Raw genomic sequence first — 21,373 nt, 5'->3', positions numbered from 1 at the left:
GTCACATAGATGGATATATGGCAGCAATAGGATGCTGCCATAATAATAATAATCACATTAATGATAATAACAACTCATACTTAAGAGTACTTGGAGATTTATCAGGTGCTTTCCTCACAATAAACTCATGAGTTTCACAGTAACCAGGAATGTTCCGATAAATGTTTAACAACCAGCTCTACAAATATTTATACACTCACATATGTCTGACACATTTCTAAGTTTAATTTGCATTTTTAATATTTCCTCCAACACTTCCTCAAGTCTAGACAATCAACAAAATAATAAATCAAACTCTGATTTGTCATATTTGCCAATTTCTGAAGTGTAAATTCTCACATTGACAATTTGACAATTAGGTTTCAAGAGCTGGTTTGAGTTGTTAGCACAGCCTTGAAAGTGGCCCATGCAGCTCATGTGGTTGGTGGCTGGGAGGGTGGGCACTGACCTTTCACTTGTTGTTCAGGTCCTCGGGTATGGCTGGCCACGCTGGGCATACTGACATTGTTCCTGTGGATGTACTTTAGAAACACCTCAGCATTTCTGCGGGCAAGTGTGCATGCCTAAGAGAGACAGAGAAGATGCCCCTTTCCATTAGTCATGGAGAAACAGAAACCCCTGCAGAGGGGACACATGCTCACCAGAGGCTTATGCTCTTGACCTTGAGGTTTATGGAGGACTGCAGCTCCTGGAGCCCCTCTAAATTCATGGGAAATCTTGCAGCCCTGAGGCAGGGTGTTGGACAAAATAACTTTTTTGAGATCACTTCAGGTTTGAGGATATGGTAAGCTCTACTTTTTTTCAGGGTCTTCTTTTTATCCGGCAACATCTTTGGTGGTCCTCCTCTTACCAATTTAAAACTAACACTATAGACTTTTTATTTTAATTTTTTCTCAAATACATGTAAACAAATTTTTTCTCCATTCTTACCTTTAAAAATTTTGAGTTCCAAATTCCCTTCCTCCTTCCCTCTCTTCCCACTCCCTCCTTGTGAAGGCAATTTGATAAAGAGTATACATGTGCAGTCATGCAAGACATTTCCATATTAGCCATAACAATATAGTCATGATCTATACTGGGAATGGTAATGTCATTAGAGTGATGCATTCTTAGTATGAGAATGCCCTCTACCAATACAGATTAATCATTTGGGTACAATTCACAATTTTTACATTGCTCCTGATTGCCAAGGTGAAAAGTATCTTTTGTAAATATTCACTATTAATATGGCTTCCCACCTTCCACTAGACTGTTTTTCCAATATCAGTCAGCTAGCAGGAGCTCAAGGAACATAAACTCATTTTAATATTAGCCTGATTTAAGCATAATTAAGAAAGTAAATCTGGTGAAAAGAAAAGAGTAGCACATACATTATAAATCAAAATAGAAATTAATTTTGCAGTTATTCACTATGTTGTATTATTTCTACTACTAAATTCATGACATTTTCTCAATTTATCTCTGTACATCATTTCTCTTCCTTTCTCTTCCCATTCATTGTAGGTGGCAGAAGGAATAACAGAACGTTCTCTCTAATATGCAAATAGAGAATCTGCTGTTCAGGCAAGAAAGTGACAAAATAAGTGGGGGGCACTTTTTTTTCCACTTTATTTTTCTTCTTTTTTTTGCAACATGATTAATTTTATGGAAAGTTGTTTTTCATGACTTCATATGCATAATGAGAATCATTGTTTGCCTTCTCAATGGGTAGGGGAGGGACTGGAGGGAGGGAGAGAATTTGGAACTCCAATTTTTAAAAAAAAGAATGTAGAAAACATTAAAAAAAATTGAGTGGGGGAGATCTGGGTATTCTGACTTTCAACACAGGGATCTCTACCCCAACCACAAATCTACAAACCTGAAAGTTTCCCTACTATGAGATGTTCAGTAGAATTTAAGGTTGTATAGCTGAAGAAGAAACAAGGTGATACAAGAATATTTATAATATACACTAGGTGTGCTTAAGATTAGGGGAGGGGAGGAGAAATAAATTTTGCCCTCCCCAAATCAGACCTTTCATTAATGTTTTTTATTTTTATATATATGTACATATATCTAAGTATATATGTATTATTATAATGTACATATATTTGTATTTATGTGAACATGCTTATACACATGATAAATACATGTATACATGTATTGTGTTTTAGTCTTTTTAGTCATATCTTTCTCTTTCTGAACCCATTTAGAGGTTTCTTGGCAAAGATGGTGGTGTGTTTTGCTGTTTCCTTCGCTAGTTCATTTTTGTTGCACAGCTAGAAAGTTTCTGGGGCCATAACTGAACTCGGGAAGATGAATTTTCTTGTCTTCCTGACTCTATTCTATCCATTGTGCTACCTGGCTGATATATGGATATACATATAAGCATATATGAATGTTTTTTATTTTTCAATTATGTGTAAAAACAATTTTAACTTTTGAAATAATTTTCCAAATCCTCCCCCTCCTTGAGAAGGCAAGCAATTTGATATAGATTATACATGTGCAGATATGCAAAACATTTCCATAGTAGTCATGTTACAAAAGGAAGCAAAGACCAAACAAAAAACTAATAAAGAAAAATATATATTTCAATCTACATTTAGACTCCATCAGTTCTTTCTCTGGAGGTGGATAGGATTTTTCATCATAAATCCTTTAGAATTGTCTTGGATCATTATATTGCTGAGAATATATAAGTCATTTCACAGTTGATCATCATACAGTATTGCTGCTACTGCATACAACATTTTCTTGGATCTACCTGAGCTTTCTTTAATAACTCATTACATAGAATCCATTCTTTTGCCCGAATTCTTGAACTTGCTTATTACATTACAGGCCTATATCATTTTCTTCTCCTAAGGATATTAGTATTTCCTTTTATTTGTTAAACAACTTTTTTTCTACACACCTCCATTCTGCTTCCATTCCCAAAGACTTTCGTCATATGCTTGACCTTGAATCATAAATTCATTCATCTTTATTCTTATAGGACTACCAACTAAAGTCTCCTAATTTTCCTGGCCTATACTTATTAGAAGCTCTCCTAGTCCATCTATCATCTTTTTTAAAAAAAATTTAAATATTTTTTTTGTTTTTCCAACTACATGCCATGGAAGTTTCACCAATATTTTTTGCAAAGTTTTGAGTTTTAATTTTTCTCTCTTCCTCCCTTCCCTCCCCCAACAGAAAGCAATCTAATATAGGTTAGACATTTGTAGATCCATATTAATCATGTTTTTACTTGTTCATCTTGATGCCTTTTTTATTTACTACTCCTTTAAGCTTTTTCTTTAGGTGTGATGATCAGAACAGCCTACAACATTTCAGAGACAGATACATCATTGTATTGTGCAAGGTTAGTATCATATTTTATATATCTTTTTATCCAAATACTCTTCCTGGAGACATCTAACACTTTATTAGTTTTTCATTTATGGTGGTACTTCAGGTTAATGTCTTTCAGAAAAAGTCAGCAATGACTGCAATAATCCCTTTACCTGAATCATAATTGACAGCCCAGAGCCCATCCTCTTAAAAAGAGCTTGGCTCATTTCCTCCAGTGCATGATCTGGTACTCATCTGTACTGAAACTCACTTACTACTTTTCTATCCACTCTCATGTCCTTATGAGAAAAAAATCTCCTACACAGTTTCATATCTGGATCCCTAGCTGGAAGCAGTGACCTTTCTTGAATGACACTACTTATTTGGGCTGGCAGAAAGAAACTGACTACTAGTCATCTTTAATGGATTCAGGAGCTGGATAGTATCTCAAAAGTCAAAGGAATCCAGGGTGAGCAGATAGATGTAAATGGGTAAATGGAAGCAATTTTTTACATCTGTACATTCATTTACCATCCAATCCCTACTGCTTACTATTTTAAGAGTATCAAAAATGCATCTGACCAAAGCAATTTAGTTTTTTCTTCTTTAAAAAAGAGTATTTCCCTTTGATATTATGAGGAAAAGAAATACTGTATCTCTATTAAAAATCTTTCTTACAAATTATGTAGCTAAAGTTTAAATGTTATATTTTGGTAGGTCTATATATAATATCTATATTTATACATTTAGCATCTATCTATTGATTGTACTATTGATCTAGATATATCTATCCATCCTTTAATGGAGATAGAATAGATAGAATCTAACTGTTAGATCAATTAGAAGTGGGTGATAAGGAAACCAATTATGTGGAAGTTCAAATACCAGATAAGAGTGGGCTAAAGGAAAGTCTCCTCAAACAAAATACAACCAAAAATATCCAGAGAGATAGGAGAAAATGGATCTTGTGAAGAATATCAACATCACTTTACTATTTTTTTATTTTATTTTTTCCTTTTAATTTCTCTTGTCAAAAAGAGGTACTTGGCAGTAAAAAAAAAAAATTAAAGACTTTCTTTTGGAAGTTGTAAGCGGGCAATGAGAAGTTTTTCAGAGATGAGTGATTAAAAACTGGAAGTAAATTGTTTTCAAGGACTTTCCATACAAAATCTTCCTCAAATCCTCAGTTTGGAAATATGTACACACCACGGGGAAGTTTTGACTATGTTCAAAGAAGCTAGATGAGTTAATTTTACTCATACTTCAAAGGAAAGCCAGAACTAAATTAATGATTCATAAGAGATAAGTATTTGTGAAAAAGTACCTATATTTTATATTTCTTGCCCTAAAGGGTTTAGCATCTATTTATGTGCTGTTTAAATTAATACTGGATAAGAGTTATACTTAACTTTTACAAAAGGTTATTCTCAAAGAGCAAGCACTAATGAACACAAAATTATGTTAGTTCATATGGTTTATTAACCACCCATACAGAAAGTTTAGTTATCAGAAGGTACTTTCTACCTGGTAATGGCAAATGCTAATTACATGCAAAATATTTAACTGGAGTAATAATTTGGCAAACTGAAACTAAAAAATAATGATGACTAGCACTATACACTGAATTGATGCATCTTATATGGAAAGCTTTCTTCCTAAATTATCACATTTCCTTGGGGGGGGGGGATTGAAAGAGTGAAGAGATGCTCAGGAAGTAAGATCTGACCTTGAGGAAAGCTTCCTTTTGTTCCAGATGTTTGCTGATGAGTGGAATAACATGGTCAATCTCTGCTGCTGGTCCCAATTTATCCCGTCCACCACACCAGTCTTCATCTCTCCGATATTCCTGCTCTAGACTCTCCAGGACACTGCATACCTAATGGGAAAAGGAGAGAGTAGCTGAGTGAATTACTAAAATAGTTCATTAATAAACATTTATTGAGGAATTTACTAAGTTTAGTTGGGGACACAGTATATTCATAAAATAATTTCACACTTACATAGTATCACCCCAAGAATATACATGGATAAAAATTTAACTAACGCCACTTTTAAAGGGGATAAAGAAACTATGAGGAGGTATGATGAAAGATGTGAATTAAGAGAGGAGTAAAATAGACATCTGAGACCAGTTTCCTCTACTCTACAACTTTGCCCAGGGCCATATCCTTCCCATGATTCTAGATATCTTAGACTATGGGTCCCAAACCAGTCAATTAGTTTTTTCTCTAGAGATACCTTTTCTCTCTGCAAATATATGTCCCAGTGAGGGGAAATCTGAACAGATCTGAAGACTCATGACTTAAAAGTACATGTTTTATAGGCACATAAAACCTCAGGTCATACAGGTAGCCGATCTGAATTTGTTAAACTTAGTCTAAGGAATGATTCCTAAATATCACCCAGAAGAGAAACTATATTTCAGATATATCACTATGCTAAAGAGCAACTCAAATGGATAGACTTCAGTGAAAATTTGCCCTACTTTATAACCTCTTTCATAAGAATTCTGAATTAACTCCATTCAACTGAGTGTTCCTCCATTTCTTTTTTTTAGGGTTTTTGCAAGGCAAATGGGGTTAAGTGACTTGCCCAAGGCCACACAGCTAGGTAATTATTAAGTGTCTGAGGACGGATTTGAACTCAGGTACTCCTGACTCCAGGGCCGGTGCTCTATCCACTGTGCCACCTAGCTGCCCAGTTCCTCCATTTCTAAAGAAAACTCATACCACTTATATGTACTAAATCATTCCTCAGATGTTTGCTAATTGAGTGGGCACTGTTCAATGTTTCTCAGTCTCAATTTCCTTCTCTTTATAATGGGTATAAAAATAGCTTCCATCTCAGAGGGTTGATGGGAGGATCAAATGAGATAATATATATGAAGCAATCTATTAACCTCAAAGTGTAATTAAATGTTAGTTATTATTATTATTATTATTATTATTATATGTGTTTTGTTGGTTTCTTCTTCATGAGCTTTATTTCTTATCTTCATTCTCCCCACCCCTTCCCCAAACTCCTTGTGAATTCCTAAGGATATAGAGCAGTTAAGTGTCAATGGATAGAGTGCCAGGTTTGGAGTCAGGAAGACTCATCTTTCTGAGTTCAAATCTGACCTCAGACACTTCCTAGTTGTGAGACCCTGGGTAGGTCACTTAACCCTCTGTACTTCAGTTTCCTCATCTGTCAAATGAACTGGAGAAGGAAATGACAGACCACTCCAGTATCTTTTCTAAGAAAACCTCAAATTGGAACATGAAGAATTGGACATGACTGAAAAGATTGGGTATTCCAAGAAATAAAGGATGATTCTCTTCAGCATGCATCAGTCTCATCCATTGAAAGGGGTGGTCACAGTTTCAGAAAATACTGAATCAGTATTATTAGATCATTCCATTTCTACTTTGTAGTCCCATCTGTGGAACTTGAGAGGAAGTATTTCTAAGTGACTATATTTAGTTCACCTACTTTTGGAAAGGAGAAGGGTAGGTAATGATACCAATGTCTTTTTACTTTCTGCAACTTCCTGCTCACACCTCACTCCACCCCTCTCCCATATTATACCTGGGTCATCCCCAAGAAGTAAACAGATATTGGTATCATCACCTACCCTTCTCCTTTCCAAAATTTCAAGCCAGAGTGAGCCTGAAGAAAATGATAACAATAACAGCTAAGACTCACATGGCCCATTCAGAATTTCAAAATTATATATATATATATATATATATATATATATATATATAATGTTGATTCTCATAATGCTATTGTTGCTTCCATTTTTCCAAATGAAATGGAGGCTGAGAGATATTTAGTAACATGGAAAGCCAGGTTCACTCAGCTAGCTTCTGAGACCAGATTTGAAGCAAAGTCTTGTAACTCCAAGTCCAACACTCTTTGAGCTATGCCATCTAGCTGCCTCAATATACACAGGATAATGACATTCTTGGTGATGGTTGACCATTGACATTTTTTGACTGGTGTCCACTTGTATTTTTATGTTTTGAATTTTTGTGTTCTTTTTAAAAAGTTATTTACTTTTAGCGTTCTTTTTTTACATGTTGAATTTAATATTCTCTCCCTCTTACCCCTCCCCTACCCACTGAGAAAGTTGTAAGCAATATGATTATCAATTTTACATGTGAAATCATTTAATTGACATTTTCACTAACTATTAAAAGCACTAAGAGATAGTCCAACTCTGATTAATTATATTGACCAATCTCATTCCTAGATGTTGAAACACACCTCTCCCCCTCTTGGGCGGGGAGAGATGGGGATGGTGGTCATACATGCTCTTTGACATGGTGTTTTTTGTTGCCTGATTCTTTTTTTGTTATCAGATAGAAGTCAGGAAATGGCCAAATCATATCAAAACAAAGAACAACTATAAAACTATTAAATATAAAATAATAGGGAATACATCTTTATATTTATTTGGAAGGTAGTTTAGAAATAACCCAGTCAGTCTACCTTCCAGTTTTATGGAACATAAATAATAGATGTTCTGGCCACAAGGGGGTGGGAGGTAGGGGTAGCCTTTGAATTCTGCCAGAATTCTCTCTACCTTATTGTGCTGTCCCACTGTCTGGAGCAAGCTGTGTATTAGGAGCTAGGAGAAGAAAGAAGAGACTTGGTCTCTGCCTCGGTGACAGACTGTGTGGCTTCCACTTACCTGCTCAGATGTTTTGTAGAAGGCCACAGAGGCGTTGACCAGCTTGAGCCTGTCTTCCATCTTCAGCATCAGTTGCTGCCAGTGCATGGCCACTTTCTCTGCACATTCTCGGATCGCGTCAGCATCATAGTGCCCGGCTTGGAGCAACACCTCTGCCTTCTGCTGCACCTGCAGTGCACTCTGGTGCGTCTTCTGCAAGGAAGTTGCATGAAAGAGGGACTGGGCATGAGGGGAGGAGAGAGAGGTTCATGGGGATGACCCAGGTGTAATATGGGAGAGGGGTGGAGTGAGGTGTGAGCAGGAAGATGCAGAAAAGTTAAACATTTTAAATGACTTTTTTAACTTTACAATTCGTTACTATTGCTACTACTCATAGACATTTAAAAAAAGATATTCATTCACAAAATCATAGATCTAGAAATGGAAGGTAATTAGATGCCTCCTAGTTCACTTTTGAGTCAAAACCCAGCCTTAGATACTAGTTGTGTGACCTTGGGCAAGTCACTTAACCTCATCTGCTTCAGTTCATCTGTAAAATGATATGAAGGAAATGACAAACTACTTAAATATCTTTACCAAGAAAACCCCAAATAGTGCCTTGGCTAATTCACTAAACAAGTACCCTCTCCTCATTTTACAAATGAGGGAGGTTAATTGAATTGTTCAAGGACATTAATATAGTCAGTCATATATGACATTTGAACCCAGATTTTCTGATTACAGAGACATGACTCTTTCCATTTGATCATGTTTTTTCCTCTTATCTCCTCACTCATCCCTTGAGTTACAATATAAAAATATGTGAATGAATATCCCAGGGTTTGAACTCCCTATCCCTTTGCATGATATGATCACAGGTTTTCAAGGAGAATTTTGCTTACTGGGATGGGAAGGGGAGCCAGGTGTGCTGGAACCAGATCATACCAGCTTCCAAGAGCCCAGATGTTAAATTTCCACTGTGAGTATTCACTGTGAGTATTGCCTTGGAAATAGGCAAATGTTATAAATCAATGTTTGATTTATTATTTTGATGGTTCTCTACATTTAAGAAAGTGATGGAGAAAATGTTAATAGTTCAAATTACACTTAAAAGGTTCCATATGTGTGATTTTTTGAGAGTCAGTTGATAGCAATTTACCAGCACACCCCAGAGAAGGAGGCAAAGAAGCTATATGTTAATCTGTACCTCCACCTTCTCCCTTCTCTGACACTTTTTGCCCTGGGTTATTCCCTGGGTAAATGTCTCCCTCCCTTCAAATGCCATTCCAAAGAATTTCCATCATTTTGATTTTTTTTCCAAGAAAGCCAATGGTATAGTCCAAAATTCTAGTCAGTTATTTTTAAAAAGATTATTAATTATTGTGGGACTTCATCTTTATATTCATTTCTTGTCCACACTAATAGAAAACAGTGGTAGCTGGGATGATTCCAGGAAGTAGACATCATTTTAATAAATCACCTATATTTGCCAATGAAATATATTCAGTGACTCTGCCTATAAAATGAATTTATTTTCTTCTTCTTTTGGGGAGGAATGTGTGAGAGGAGAGGTATTTGGGGGTAAGTGACTTATTCAGGGTCACATAGCTAGTAAATGTTTGAGGCCAAATTTGAACTCAGTTCTCCTGACTCTAGGATCTGTGCTCTATCCTTTGTGACACCTAGCTGCCCCAGTGAATTGATTTTCTTAAAGCTGTTTGGCTCAGGTTGTTATTAGAGGCACTGAAGTATAGGAGAAAGAGTAATAGACATAGATTCACTAGTCTTAGTCTTAAATTTTGCCTCAATGCTTACTAGCTAACATACCTTGATACTGAATCCCTTAGATTTGTGAAGTGAGTAGAATACCACTTGTGTTACCTCCTTCATTAAGTTAATGCAAGCAAAGAGCTAGGGAAACCTTAAAACACTACAAAAATGAGTCATTCTATTGATCCTGTGGATATATAGACAATATAGAGGTAGAATTTGAACAGAGATCTTCTGATTCCACAACCAGCACTTTTTTTTACTGTTATGTTTCCTGGACAGAAGCAAACAATGAAACTAACTATATATCAAATTTAGTCATCTTTCTCTTAAGTACATACCATTTGTTAGTGGTAAGGAGGTAACTGGATAAAACAACCTGGCATTTAAAACTTGTTGCAGTTCTATACTAAAATAGCTTATGGATCACTGTTATTGACTGTTTCTGACATTACTGAACAGACTTATAGAAATGCCCATTCCTTTTTCTAAAGCACAGATATAGCCCTTTAAGGTTTGCTAAGCATTTTATAAAGATCTAATTTTATTCTTACAACAACCCTTAGAGGGAGGTTTTATTATTATCCTCATTTTACAGATGAGGAAATTGAGGCAGGTAGAAGTTAAATGATTTGCCCAGGATCATATAACATCTGAGGCTGGATTTGAACTCAGATTTTCTTGACTCCAAGTCCAGGGCTCTATCCAAAGAGCACTTATGTGCTAATTCTCATTCTCACATTTGAGAAGGGATAATTTTTTAGAGTACAGGGAGCCTATCAAACAGACTGATCTCACACAGTTATATCCACATAATACAACTTGTGACTTTCACCTTCAATACCATTTCTGGGAATATCCCATATTCTCATCAACTCAGAACACCAGAGCTTTTGACCTTGCTCTTTTCCTGTTCTCTCATATCAACTGTACCTATTCTTCACCCTTGTCATAATTTTTCGTCTTTCAACTCCTTATTATTCCAGTCCATCATTCCTCTTCTTTGCCTTTTACAGTGAATTTATTTTCTTCTTCTTTTGGGCGGGTGAGATGTGAGAGAGGAGTATTTGGGGTTAAATGACTTGCCCAGGGTCACATAGCTAGTAAATGTCTGAGGCCAGATTCATCTGACTCTAGGGTCTGTGCCTTCATTTTTTAAAAAAATCTAGCTCTGTATATTCCATGTTTTTATTTTTTAAAAAGTTATAAAAGGGGCGGCTAGGTCGCGCAGTGAATAGAGCACTGGCCTTGGAGTCAGGAGTACCTGGGTTCAAATCTGACCTCAGACACTTAATAATTACCTAGCCGTGTGACCTTGGGCAAGCCACTTAACCCCATTGCCTTGAAAAATTTAAAAAAAAAAGGAATCTTAAAAAGTTATAAAAATGGTTCACCATCCATAATGTACTTCCCTAATATAATTATATGTGCTTGCTGTATCCCCCATTAAAAAATAAACTCTTTGTGAATAGGGATTATTTCTTTCTTTATAGGAAGCAACTAAGTAAAATGGTGAATAGAAAGTGAGACCTGAAATCAGGAAGAACTCAGTTCAAATTCACCCTGCCTTTATGATCCTAGGCAAATCATTTAATCTCTATCATTCTCATGGTCTATAATAATAGTACCCTCTCTCCCTGGAATCATTGTGGGGATAAAATGAAATAATATTTTTGAAATATTTTGCAATCCTTAGAGCACATTATTGTTTGTCATTATTATTATCATTATTCTTATAACATAATACCTAGCATTTAGTAGGAATATAGGAAGTACTTTTTGATTGATTGATTATTGATTGTCATCATTTTGTATTTGGCTTAAACTTTGCTTCTAACTTGGTATCCTAGAATGATTCTCTACTGTTCTCATTAGTTACCTTAAATAACACCAACTATCCACTCTTTCCAACTTTCATTCCCAAGCTGCTCAATGCAAACAAAATCACAGAATTTCTATTACTGAATTTAAACCAAGTTCATTTTATCTATCTTCACTTGAGCCTCTGGTGCTTAGAAATCCTTTTATTAGCCTCTTCATCCTCTCCCTCCTGATTAGAATCCCAAAGTAGCTGCTCCAGTTTCTTCTTCCTCTCTCCTCAAGGTTCCAATTTGAGGCTTATATCCTCAGAAAATGAACTTGCTTCCATTTCACGTTAAAGATTGAGTGAGCTCTCTCATCTTTCTTTTTTGACTTCAAAATGTCTCAGGATTATACTATTCTTATGACCCCAAGAGTTTTTTGCATTTTTATAACTTTTAAAAAAATAAAAAATGGAATATACAGAGCTAGATTTTTTCAAAAAATGAAGTCAGACATTTTTTCCTCAGACTTTTTTACTTGTTGATGATATAAAAGTAAATAGAGATTATTCTCTTTCCATCCCCTCCCAAATAAAGAATAGGATAGCATTTTGTCAGTCACCAAGTCTCATTAATTATGTTTTCCCAATATCCTTCATTTATTTCTACCTTCATATTCCTACTTCTCATGCTTGTTTAGTATCTCATGACTGCAATAGTCTTTTAACTGGCTTTCCTTCCTTCATTTCTTCTATCTTTAAATCCACCCTATATATCACTATCAGATTAATCTTCCAAAACATACATATCGACCCTCAACTCAAAAATCTCAAGTTGTTCCTTATTTCCTTTAAGGACCTTATAGATAATCTTGCCTAATTTCATTTTATGGACAATATAGCTGAAGGTCATATAAGCATTAAGTACCAGAACCAGGACTTGAACCCATTTCTTGAAACTCCAAGTTCAATACTATTGGCATTCCAGCCCATTTACTATTTTTTTCAATCTCCCCCTATTCTCCTACATGAACTCTCTATTCCAGCCAGACAAGATTCCACATCTACACCTTTGTCTACTAGTCTAGGCTTACTTAGTCTTTGGTTCAAGTATTAAATTTTCCATAAAGTTATCCTCAAAGAGCCCAACTCTTGGTATTGATTCCCTCCCTTGACCTCCTATAATATTTGTTCTTGTATGCCTCATTTGTCATATTGCACATGCTACCTTGTATATTGTATTGATTCTTATCTTTTTAAGTGTATGTCTCACCTTTCCCCAACTAGAGAGTAAGCCCCTTAAGGGAAGGAATTTTGTCTATTTTTTCTATTTCCAGGTCCTGGTTCAGTGCCCTACATATAAGGCCAACTAAGTACTTATTGATAATAAGGATAATAATAATCAAGCAAATTTTTCTCCTGAATCTACCTTTTACTCACATAAGAACTTGGGCTCCCTGGACCTCAATTTTTTTATCTGCCAAATGAAGGGATTAGACTGAGTGAGCCTAAAATTGCCTTTCAGTTCTGAATCTTATGTGAGAAACCAGCAAATAATTGACATTATGCCCTGCACCTTCATCTAAGAGGGGGAATGCTAGTTAGAAGTCTTAACATAATCTGGACAAAGATAGCTTCAGAGGACTTCATGCCTTCTTGCCCAGGGAACTGCTTGAACTCAGTCCTGTCCTTGCGCCTTAATTTAATTATCATCTAGTAACTATTGCAGTCATTTTCTTCCTTCAATTTTTTTTTAAAAAAGACTTGGCCCATGTTCCATATCTTTTGGCTTGCTCAACTTTTCACTGTCTTGTTGCATTTATTTATAATTCCTGATCATCCGAACCATGAGCCTATAATGGGGGCCAGGAATGTTTCTGAATAATACAGCTTTGAGAAACTCATTAGCAGGAGAAACAATAGTTGCTAGGAATGCAGAAGAGGATATCTGAAGCAAACCAGTTGGATTTAATATCCAGCTGCTTTAACTACTGTTCATGTGGTAATGCTTATGTTTAAAAATGCATTAGAGAGTTTGAAATAAAAATGAGCTTAAAAACTCAGCTGTCTATGCAAACCTCCTAGGTGAGCTTGATTCTCTGAAGCTACATCAGACGGAACACCTTGGACACTAATAGAATCAGTGAGACTTGTTCCATAAATTTATGATTCCTCTGGGTGATGGGCCCTGGAAATTGTAACTCTCTTGTGAGATACTTGACTTTTCTTTGGCAAGCCTAGTAGTCAAATTGAATCATTTATCAGTAATTGTGGCAAATTCCCCAAATACTACCATCAAAGTGAATTAAACCAAACAAAACTCTTTAAACTCCTCCTAACATAACTTGAATTTTGAGCACTGTTAATTTTTTTTTTCTACCACGATAGAGAATTTGGTCCAAAAAGACACATGGGGAATAAACCTTAAGGTGTGCTGGTCATGACAACTGGACAGTGTTGGCTACCCACCCTAGGAAGAGCTTCTGCCTGCTCCCGTAAGATTTTTCAACATTCTTTCAGTATCCATACTTTAAGTCTCCCTTGGAGAACAGACTGCCAGATTCTAAAAATAGGTCATTTTCTATGAATATCAAGGCTTTATTTTTGAAAAAACTACATGCATAAAAACCTAGTAGTGACAATTAGTTGTGTTATCAGAGAAGGGTATATAGTATATGAACCAGAATTATCTATATTATCATCAAATAACTACCAAGAAACTACACTAAAATGGAATTTAACCATGATGTTATTTCCCTGTTCATTGACTCATGAGGAATTTTGGTTGGCAGCTATTTTCCAGAAGAAGATAAGTCTCACATTTACTACATATTCCAAAAGAGATTGAGTTCAATACTCAGTGATTAATAAGAAGAGTTTGTACATATTTTTCTCTTCCTTCCTTCTCCCATTTGTACTGAATTATGTCTTTATTTAAATATAGCCCTTATACCTCATTTCCTAGTCTTCCTTGCTCTCCATCATAACCTCAAAGTAATCAATTCAAATCTCTTTGGAATGGATGAAGAGACACTAATTTCAAGCATTATTTGTCATTAACTCACATCAAAATTAATTTGTACTAGAATTTTATGGATATAGTTAGTTTATTTAAAAGTCTATTTTCCCTCAAAACCCAATCTGGTGTCTTTCTGGCATTAATAGCACATTCCTGAAATTTTAATTCTGTCTGTGTTAGTTGTATCAATGCTAGCTCATCTTAGTTATTAAAAGTTTATCATCTACTTCCAAATCCCTATTGTGAGAAATAGAGACCTACCTAACTTTACTAGAAACATATTGTGGGAACATTAATGTAACTCAAGAAGTTCATCCCATTTTCCTAATGATGTACATCATAACTTTAAGATGCCCAATCTTCCTTTCTGATTAATCGTCAATTGGCAGTAGCTTCACACACTTCAGCTTTATATTTCTAAGTTTCTTTCTTTCAGTCATGCAGTTATATTTAGAAATATAGCAGAGAAGTTGGGCATTTCCATAGGCCTCCCTTCTCCACAGTGTACTAGGGGACCTGCAGTCTAAAGGATGCATCATTTTGAAATATGAATAGTTATAAACTTGCCTATTCACACCTTAGGTTTTCTTAAAACACTTGAATTTTCTTCTTTATCAATTTTTCATGGTTGTTAGGAAGATTATAAATCCCAGTGTGAAAGTTTCACTCAAATGCTTTTAAGAAACCATCCCAAAACTCAGGGAACTCTATATCTAACATGGGATCAGTATGGTGGACAAAAGATAGGACACTGAAGTTCAGATATGAGTATTACCTCGATGGCTAGTTGGAACTGTTCATGCTCCCGCTGAAGCTGCTCAGCTTCCGACAAAGAGCTGGCATTGACCAAGCTGGCATTCAACATTGACTCCCCATTGCGGATCCAACCCAGGACCTGGAGGAATAGGATAAGCACATATTTTATTAACTTATGACAGATTCCCACTGAGGCAGTTATCCTGCCAGTTATTTCAGTCTCACATAGTCTGGGCATTCTAATTCATTTATTTGAGAAATATGTATTAAGAATCTAATTTCTTCATTCTCCATGGTCTAGAAAAATTACAGAATCATTCAAATGTCTTTCTGTTTCTAGCTATTAAAACCCTATTCTTCAAAACTCAACTCAGATTTCACTTCCTTCATGAAACCTTCCCCAGTCACCCAAACTAGAAGCTTTCTCTTCACTTTTATAGTACTTTCTATCTATCTATCTTATGACATATTCTTTTGTGCATTAAATTGAAACTGTTGTATCCCCCTGTTAGATTATAATCTTGTTGAGGGCAAGGGCCATGTCTTATTCTTCTTTGTAATCCCCAGCACAGTGTTTTACAAATAACAAGTATTCAATAAATGGTCAATTCATGCATTTTCATTCTTCTCAATGTTATGTTGAAATAAAATCCATCCATTGCTTTCCTGGTCCTATAGGAGGAGTAGGGTGTGAGGAATAGTGACGGGCCTAGAGATTGTAGAAATAGCATGTTTTGCAGCTTGTTTCAGACTCATCAGACAAAAGGGCTTTTCTCCCCTTCATCTTTTTAAGATAAAGGATGGAAAGACACCTTTCTCTTTCAGACAAGTGATAATCCTCTTATGCCTCAAATTTAAGGGCAGACACATTTGTGTGTAATCATCATCAGCATAGCTAATCAGTGTGTTTGCCATATGACCAAAGATAAGTCAAATAATCTCTCTCAGTGTCCTCATCTTCAGAAGGAGATAATCCTTCTACTACTCACCTCATGGAGCTGTTGGAATGAGAGAGGTCCATAAAATGTAAAATGCTACTTAGACGTGATGTAACTCCAACCTCACTGAAGTCATCCAATTAGGTTGGAGATGTTATTCTGATTGATGTAGCAGAAAGTAGGATAAGATGTCATTAGTTCCAGAAAATAAAACCTCATATTGTGTGGATGAAGTCCTCAGGATTATTGCTGTACCCTCCTAAAGCCGGTGGGCAGTGTCTAATTATCTTGAAATGGCAAATACAAGTGTGGGAGGCACACACACATGTAAGCATGCTAGATTCACAGTTCTCTTTTACAACTTCATCTCTTAATACACACACACACACACACACACACACACACACACATATATACATACATATATATGTATATATATATATATATATATATATATATATATATATGAAAATATTCTCACCAGATGCATCACTAGGATAATCTTTCTTCCTCTGAGCAGAGGAAATTAGTTGTTAAAGGTAGAAGCCAAAGAAGTCTGGGTGAGACAGCTAAGCCCTCAGGGGTGACTTGTGGGAGAATGTGAAGGGTTCAATGCCACTATGTGAGATTGTCTCCATTTATCAGCTTTTGGATTTAGAAGCAGATCATTGACTCCAACAACAACATATTTATTAAATCTGTTAAAAACATGTAAATGGATATGGAATGGCAGAATGAAAGAAACAGGCCTAAATCCCTATTTAATCTATTACATGATCCCATATACTTTTTTGTTTCCATTTTTTGACTATTCTCATTAAGGAACTAAAAGACTCAGAAGTAGCATGCTGTAATGGTTAGAGAATGGACTCAGTCAAGAAGACCTGGTTTTGTAACCTACCTTGGACACTAACTGTGTGACCCTGAGCAAGTCACTTGATTTCTTTGCACCTCAGTTTCCTATGAGCAAGTTGTACAAGGTATATACAAGATCCTCAGCCTTAAAATTCTGTTTCTTTTATATTTCAAGGGATAAATTCTCTCATTAAAAACTCCCAATTGTATGGACCTATAACCATGTGGTGGGGTCATGATGTTGATGATTGTGTCTGTAAGTTAGATTCCATTATATATGATGATTAGAGATGGTGGTAAATAGTGAGCTGGCAATTAGTAAACAAGAAATGCTACTTTTCCTTTTTACCAGAGACTTCATAGGTCCAAATCTCAGCTTACCTACCATTCCCAGGCTCCCCCAAATAAAAAGAGATACATACATAACCAGGAATATATAATAATTATAAAAAATATTTCTTCGGATACTTAGGATCAAAAGAGATCTATGAATCTAGGAGAAGAATCCTAACCTGTAATTTGGGGATCTGGATCAATTAACAAACCACTCAATCAATCACTCAAAGAGTATCTATTAATAATACTATGAACCAGACTCTATGCCCTTTATTCAGGATTCATAAGAAATAATAAGCCTTAAGCATGGTATGAAAAATAATATGGTAAAGCAGTGGAATTGTTCTTCAAATCAACTTTGTAATTCATAGGCACAGTGGGCAGCATGCAGAGCCTGGAGTCAGGAAGGCCTAAGTCAAATATGACCTCACACTTACTAGTTGCATGATCCTGAGCAAGTCACTAAACCCTGTTTGCCTCAGCTTCTCATCTGAAAAATGAGCTGGAGAAGGAAATGGCAAACCATTTCAGTATCTTTGCCAAGAAAATCCCAAATGGAGTCATGAAGGACATAACTCAAAAGACTAAATAACAAGAATTCTTAAGATCAGAGATCTACAGATGGAATCAGTTTGTTAAACTGAGAATTCTATTGGAAATTATAGATCATATGAAAAAAACATATGTTGATGTAGTAACATACATTTATTTTTTGTACCCTCCATACTTTAATGTCCAGGGGCAAATCATTGGTAGTTCCTAGTTTCTAGCTCTGTCTAGGAATCAGGTTTCTAGGAGTATAAGTTTATTGAGGCCAGAAGTAGAAACTAAAGAACCAGGAAAAATCTGGTGATGCTTCAATTGCTCAAGAAAAGGTTTCAGGGAAAACTCAGGTGGACCCAAGTGTAGAAACATATGGAACTAAAAAGAGGATATAGACTTCTAAAGCATCCCAAGAGTGGATCTGACCTAGGGGAAAGATGACTGGAAAGAAAGAACTTGAGCTAGATGATTTCTAAGAATAACATTGTTTCATATTATATGCTGGTAACTCAACACACCTAGAACCTTTTGCTTTTGTATTTGTACCCTTATGAATCCTATGCCTATATTTTTATAATTTTTATGAATTGATATACAGAGTAGTAAGCAAAACCATATATACAATGACCACAACAGTGCAGATGAAAAGAACAAAAACAAAACAACCAAAACTAAAGGTTGTGAAATTATAATGTCTGAACAAAACACTAAAGGAGAGATATGAGGATGTATCTCCTTCTTTCTTTGTAGAGAGAGAGGACTATGAATACAATTCTTATCACAAGCAAAACTTTTCCATTAAATTATGAGGAGTAGATTCCTACATCTGTGGCCATAGAAAAGATAACCAAACCCTAGGTTGGTGGCTGCTGAGACAGAGAACCTGCTGTGATACTCTTCTATTAGTTTCTGGATCACTGATTCAGAATTATAGGTAATATTAGGGAACCTTCCACCTACTTTGGATTTGATTTGTATGTATTTACTTATAGATTTGTTGTATCCTTTATTAGAAAGTAAACTCCTTGTGTATTTGAGGTGAAGATGGTATTTTATCTCCAGAGTTAAGGTACATTTTTTGGTCATTTCAATCATGTCTGATTTTTTGTGACCCCTTTTGGGATTTTTTTTTTTGGCAGAGATACTATAGTGGTTTGCTACTTCCTTCTCCAGCTCATTTTACAGATGAGGACATTGAGGCAGATGGAGTTAAGTGACTTGCCCAGGGTCACACAGCTAGGAAGTGTCTGAAACCAGATCTGAACTTAGTAAGTTGAATCTTTCTGATTCCAGGCCAGGTCCTCTACTCACCTCATCAACTGGTAACCAAATCTTCTCCATTTATGTTTAGGAATAATGGAAGATCTAATGACTTTTTCTCACTTCATATTCTTGTTGACTTCTGTGCAGCTTCCTTTCTTTCAAGTTTCCCTCTAATTGTCAAGGGAATTTTCCTATCATCATCATCCTCTTAGACTTAAAACCTTGGTGCCATTCTTGACTCCTTATTGTCTCTCGCCCCACATTTCCAATTTGTTGTTGGAGTCTGTAGATTATACCTTACAACTTCTCTCATTCACATACATTTTTTCTTCTCACACTGCTACCATCTTGGTGCAAGCCTGTAGCACCTCACACCCAGTCCACTGCAATAGTCTCCTGGTCAGTCTCAAGTTTCTCTCTCTCTCTAGGTTATTTTATGCTGGTTGCCAAAGCAATCTTCTTAAAATGTAGGTCTGACTATGTTACCCTTCCATCTCCATATAATAAACTCCAGTGTCTCCCTTTTACCTCTAGGATCAACTATAAGTCTATTTGAATTTCAAAGCCTTTCATAACATGAACCCTTCCCAGCTCTCCAGTATTCTTATGCCTTACTTTCCTCCACATACTCAGTGATCTATTACCTTTTGTCTCTTTGCCATTGTTCCTCAAACAATATACCACAATTCCTGACTCCTTGCCCTTCTGTTAGCCATTGCCCATGCCTAAAATGCTCTTATTTTCATCTTTGCCTTCTGGCTTTTCTAGTTTCATTCAAGTTTCATGCCAACATCTGTTAGAAGGCTACCTTATCCCCCACAAAGTATTGCCATCTTCTCCAATTTATTGTGTTTATATTTTGCTTGTACATAGTTGATTGCATGTTGTCTTCCTCATTAGACTGGAAGCTTCCTGAATGCAGGGTTGTATCTGTTTGTGTGTGTGTGTGTGTGTGTGTGTGTGTGTGTGTGTGTGTGTGTGTGTGTGTGTGCGCGCGTGCGCCTGTCTATCTGTCTGTTTTCTTTTCTTTGTATCTCTATGCTCTTTGTGCTGTGCTAGGCTGACATCTGGATGGTTCATCCTCTCTCTACCCCTTTGTGATTTTATACTTAGCTTTGACCTTTCCTTTTCTGTCTGAAAAGGCCACTTTATTTCCTTTTAGCATGCTATCTCTGGACCTTCTTCAGCTGTTATGTTTTTCATGACATGTAACAGGCAGAAAGATTCACAGAATATGTCTGCTGCTGACGTAACCCGGGTTTTGTAACCATAGTGGTATAATGTTCCCACTGTTTCTGATGACCTTCCTGATGACATCCCCCAGCTGGGCATTCATCTGGCCTTTAGTCTGCTGTGACATATTGGGTCAATGTCTTCAGGAAGCAGCATATAATCACTCCTTTCCGGGATGTAATTGAAAGCTCTGCTCACTATCTTACAAACACAATTTGAGTTATTTTTTCCTACTTTATAACCTTCCACTCAAACACACAGAAGTTCAACTGATATTTTCCCACCTATTCATATAGCTTTGGGCACATTCTGTCTGAAGAACCTGGTATATATAGGTGTGGGAGGACACCTCTATCTCATTGGAGATTCTTGGCAGAGTGATAAGAATCATTTACTTTTCCCAGGAAAGCTAGGGGGTATAATGGATAGTGTGCCAGTCCTGAAGTTAGAAGATTCCTATTTGTGAGTTCAAATAAGCCTCAGACACTATTGAACTATGTGACTCTGGATAAATCACTTAATCCAGTTTACCTCAGTTTCTCCATCTATAAAATGAGCTGGAAAGGGACATGGCAAAACACTCCAATATCTTTGCCGAGAAAACTCAAAATGGATTCATGAGGGGTCAGACAGGACTTAAACAACTGAACAACAGTAAGTCACCAAAAGGTTGCTATTTTATATCAATGGGGGGGGGATATTTTTATATAACAGGAGTCCCTTATATGGATGAAATTGCATTTCTAAAGCAAATCAATGACAACAAAAATATCCTTGTACCACAACTCACTTTACAAAGTTCCAGTGTAATACAATTCTAAAATAATGTTATTCAAGGAAAAAAAAGATTAGATTCAAGCTGTACCAGTAGAGTTAAAAAAAAAAAAGCAAAA

At 36.1% G+C, this 21,373-nt stretch overlaps 1 protein-coding gene across 9 annotated transcripts in view; it reads right to left on the bottom strand.

Annotated features, from left to right (window-relative positions):
* Positions 1–21,373, bottom strand: part of KALRN (kalirin RhoGEF kinase) — a 1,044,937-nt gene that overhangs the window by 342,936 nt on the left and 680,628 nt on the right. For 7 of the 9 annotated variants that reach the window (XM_074214684.1, XM_074214682.1, XM_074214689.1 and 4 more), the window contains 4 exons: positions 15,332–15,451; positions 7,988–8,206; positions 5,039–5,188; positions 449–563 (listed from right to left, as the gene is read on the bottom strand). In XM_074214684.1, coding sequence (XP_074070785.1) covers positions 449–563; positions 5,039–5,188; positions 7,988–8,206; positions 15,332–15,451 — 604 coding nt within the window. The remainder of the gene's footprint in view (positions 1–448; positions 564–5,038; positions 5,189–7,987; positions 8,207–15,331; positions 15,452–21,373) is intronic. The other 2 variants (XM_074214685.1, XM_074214688.1) reach the window with 1 other exon arrangement.

Source organism: Macrotis lagotis, chromosome 1 (genome assembly GCF_037893015.1).
Source record: "Macrotis lagotis isolate mMagLag1 chromosome 1, bilby.v1.9.chrom.fasta, whole genome shotgun sequence".
NCBI lineage: Eukaryota > Metazoa > Chordata > Mammalia > Peramelemorphia > Peramelidae > Macrotis > Macrotis lagotis.
This window is presented reverse-complemented; position numbering and strand designations above follow the sequence as displayed.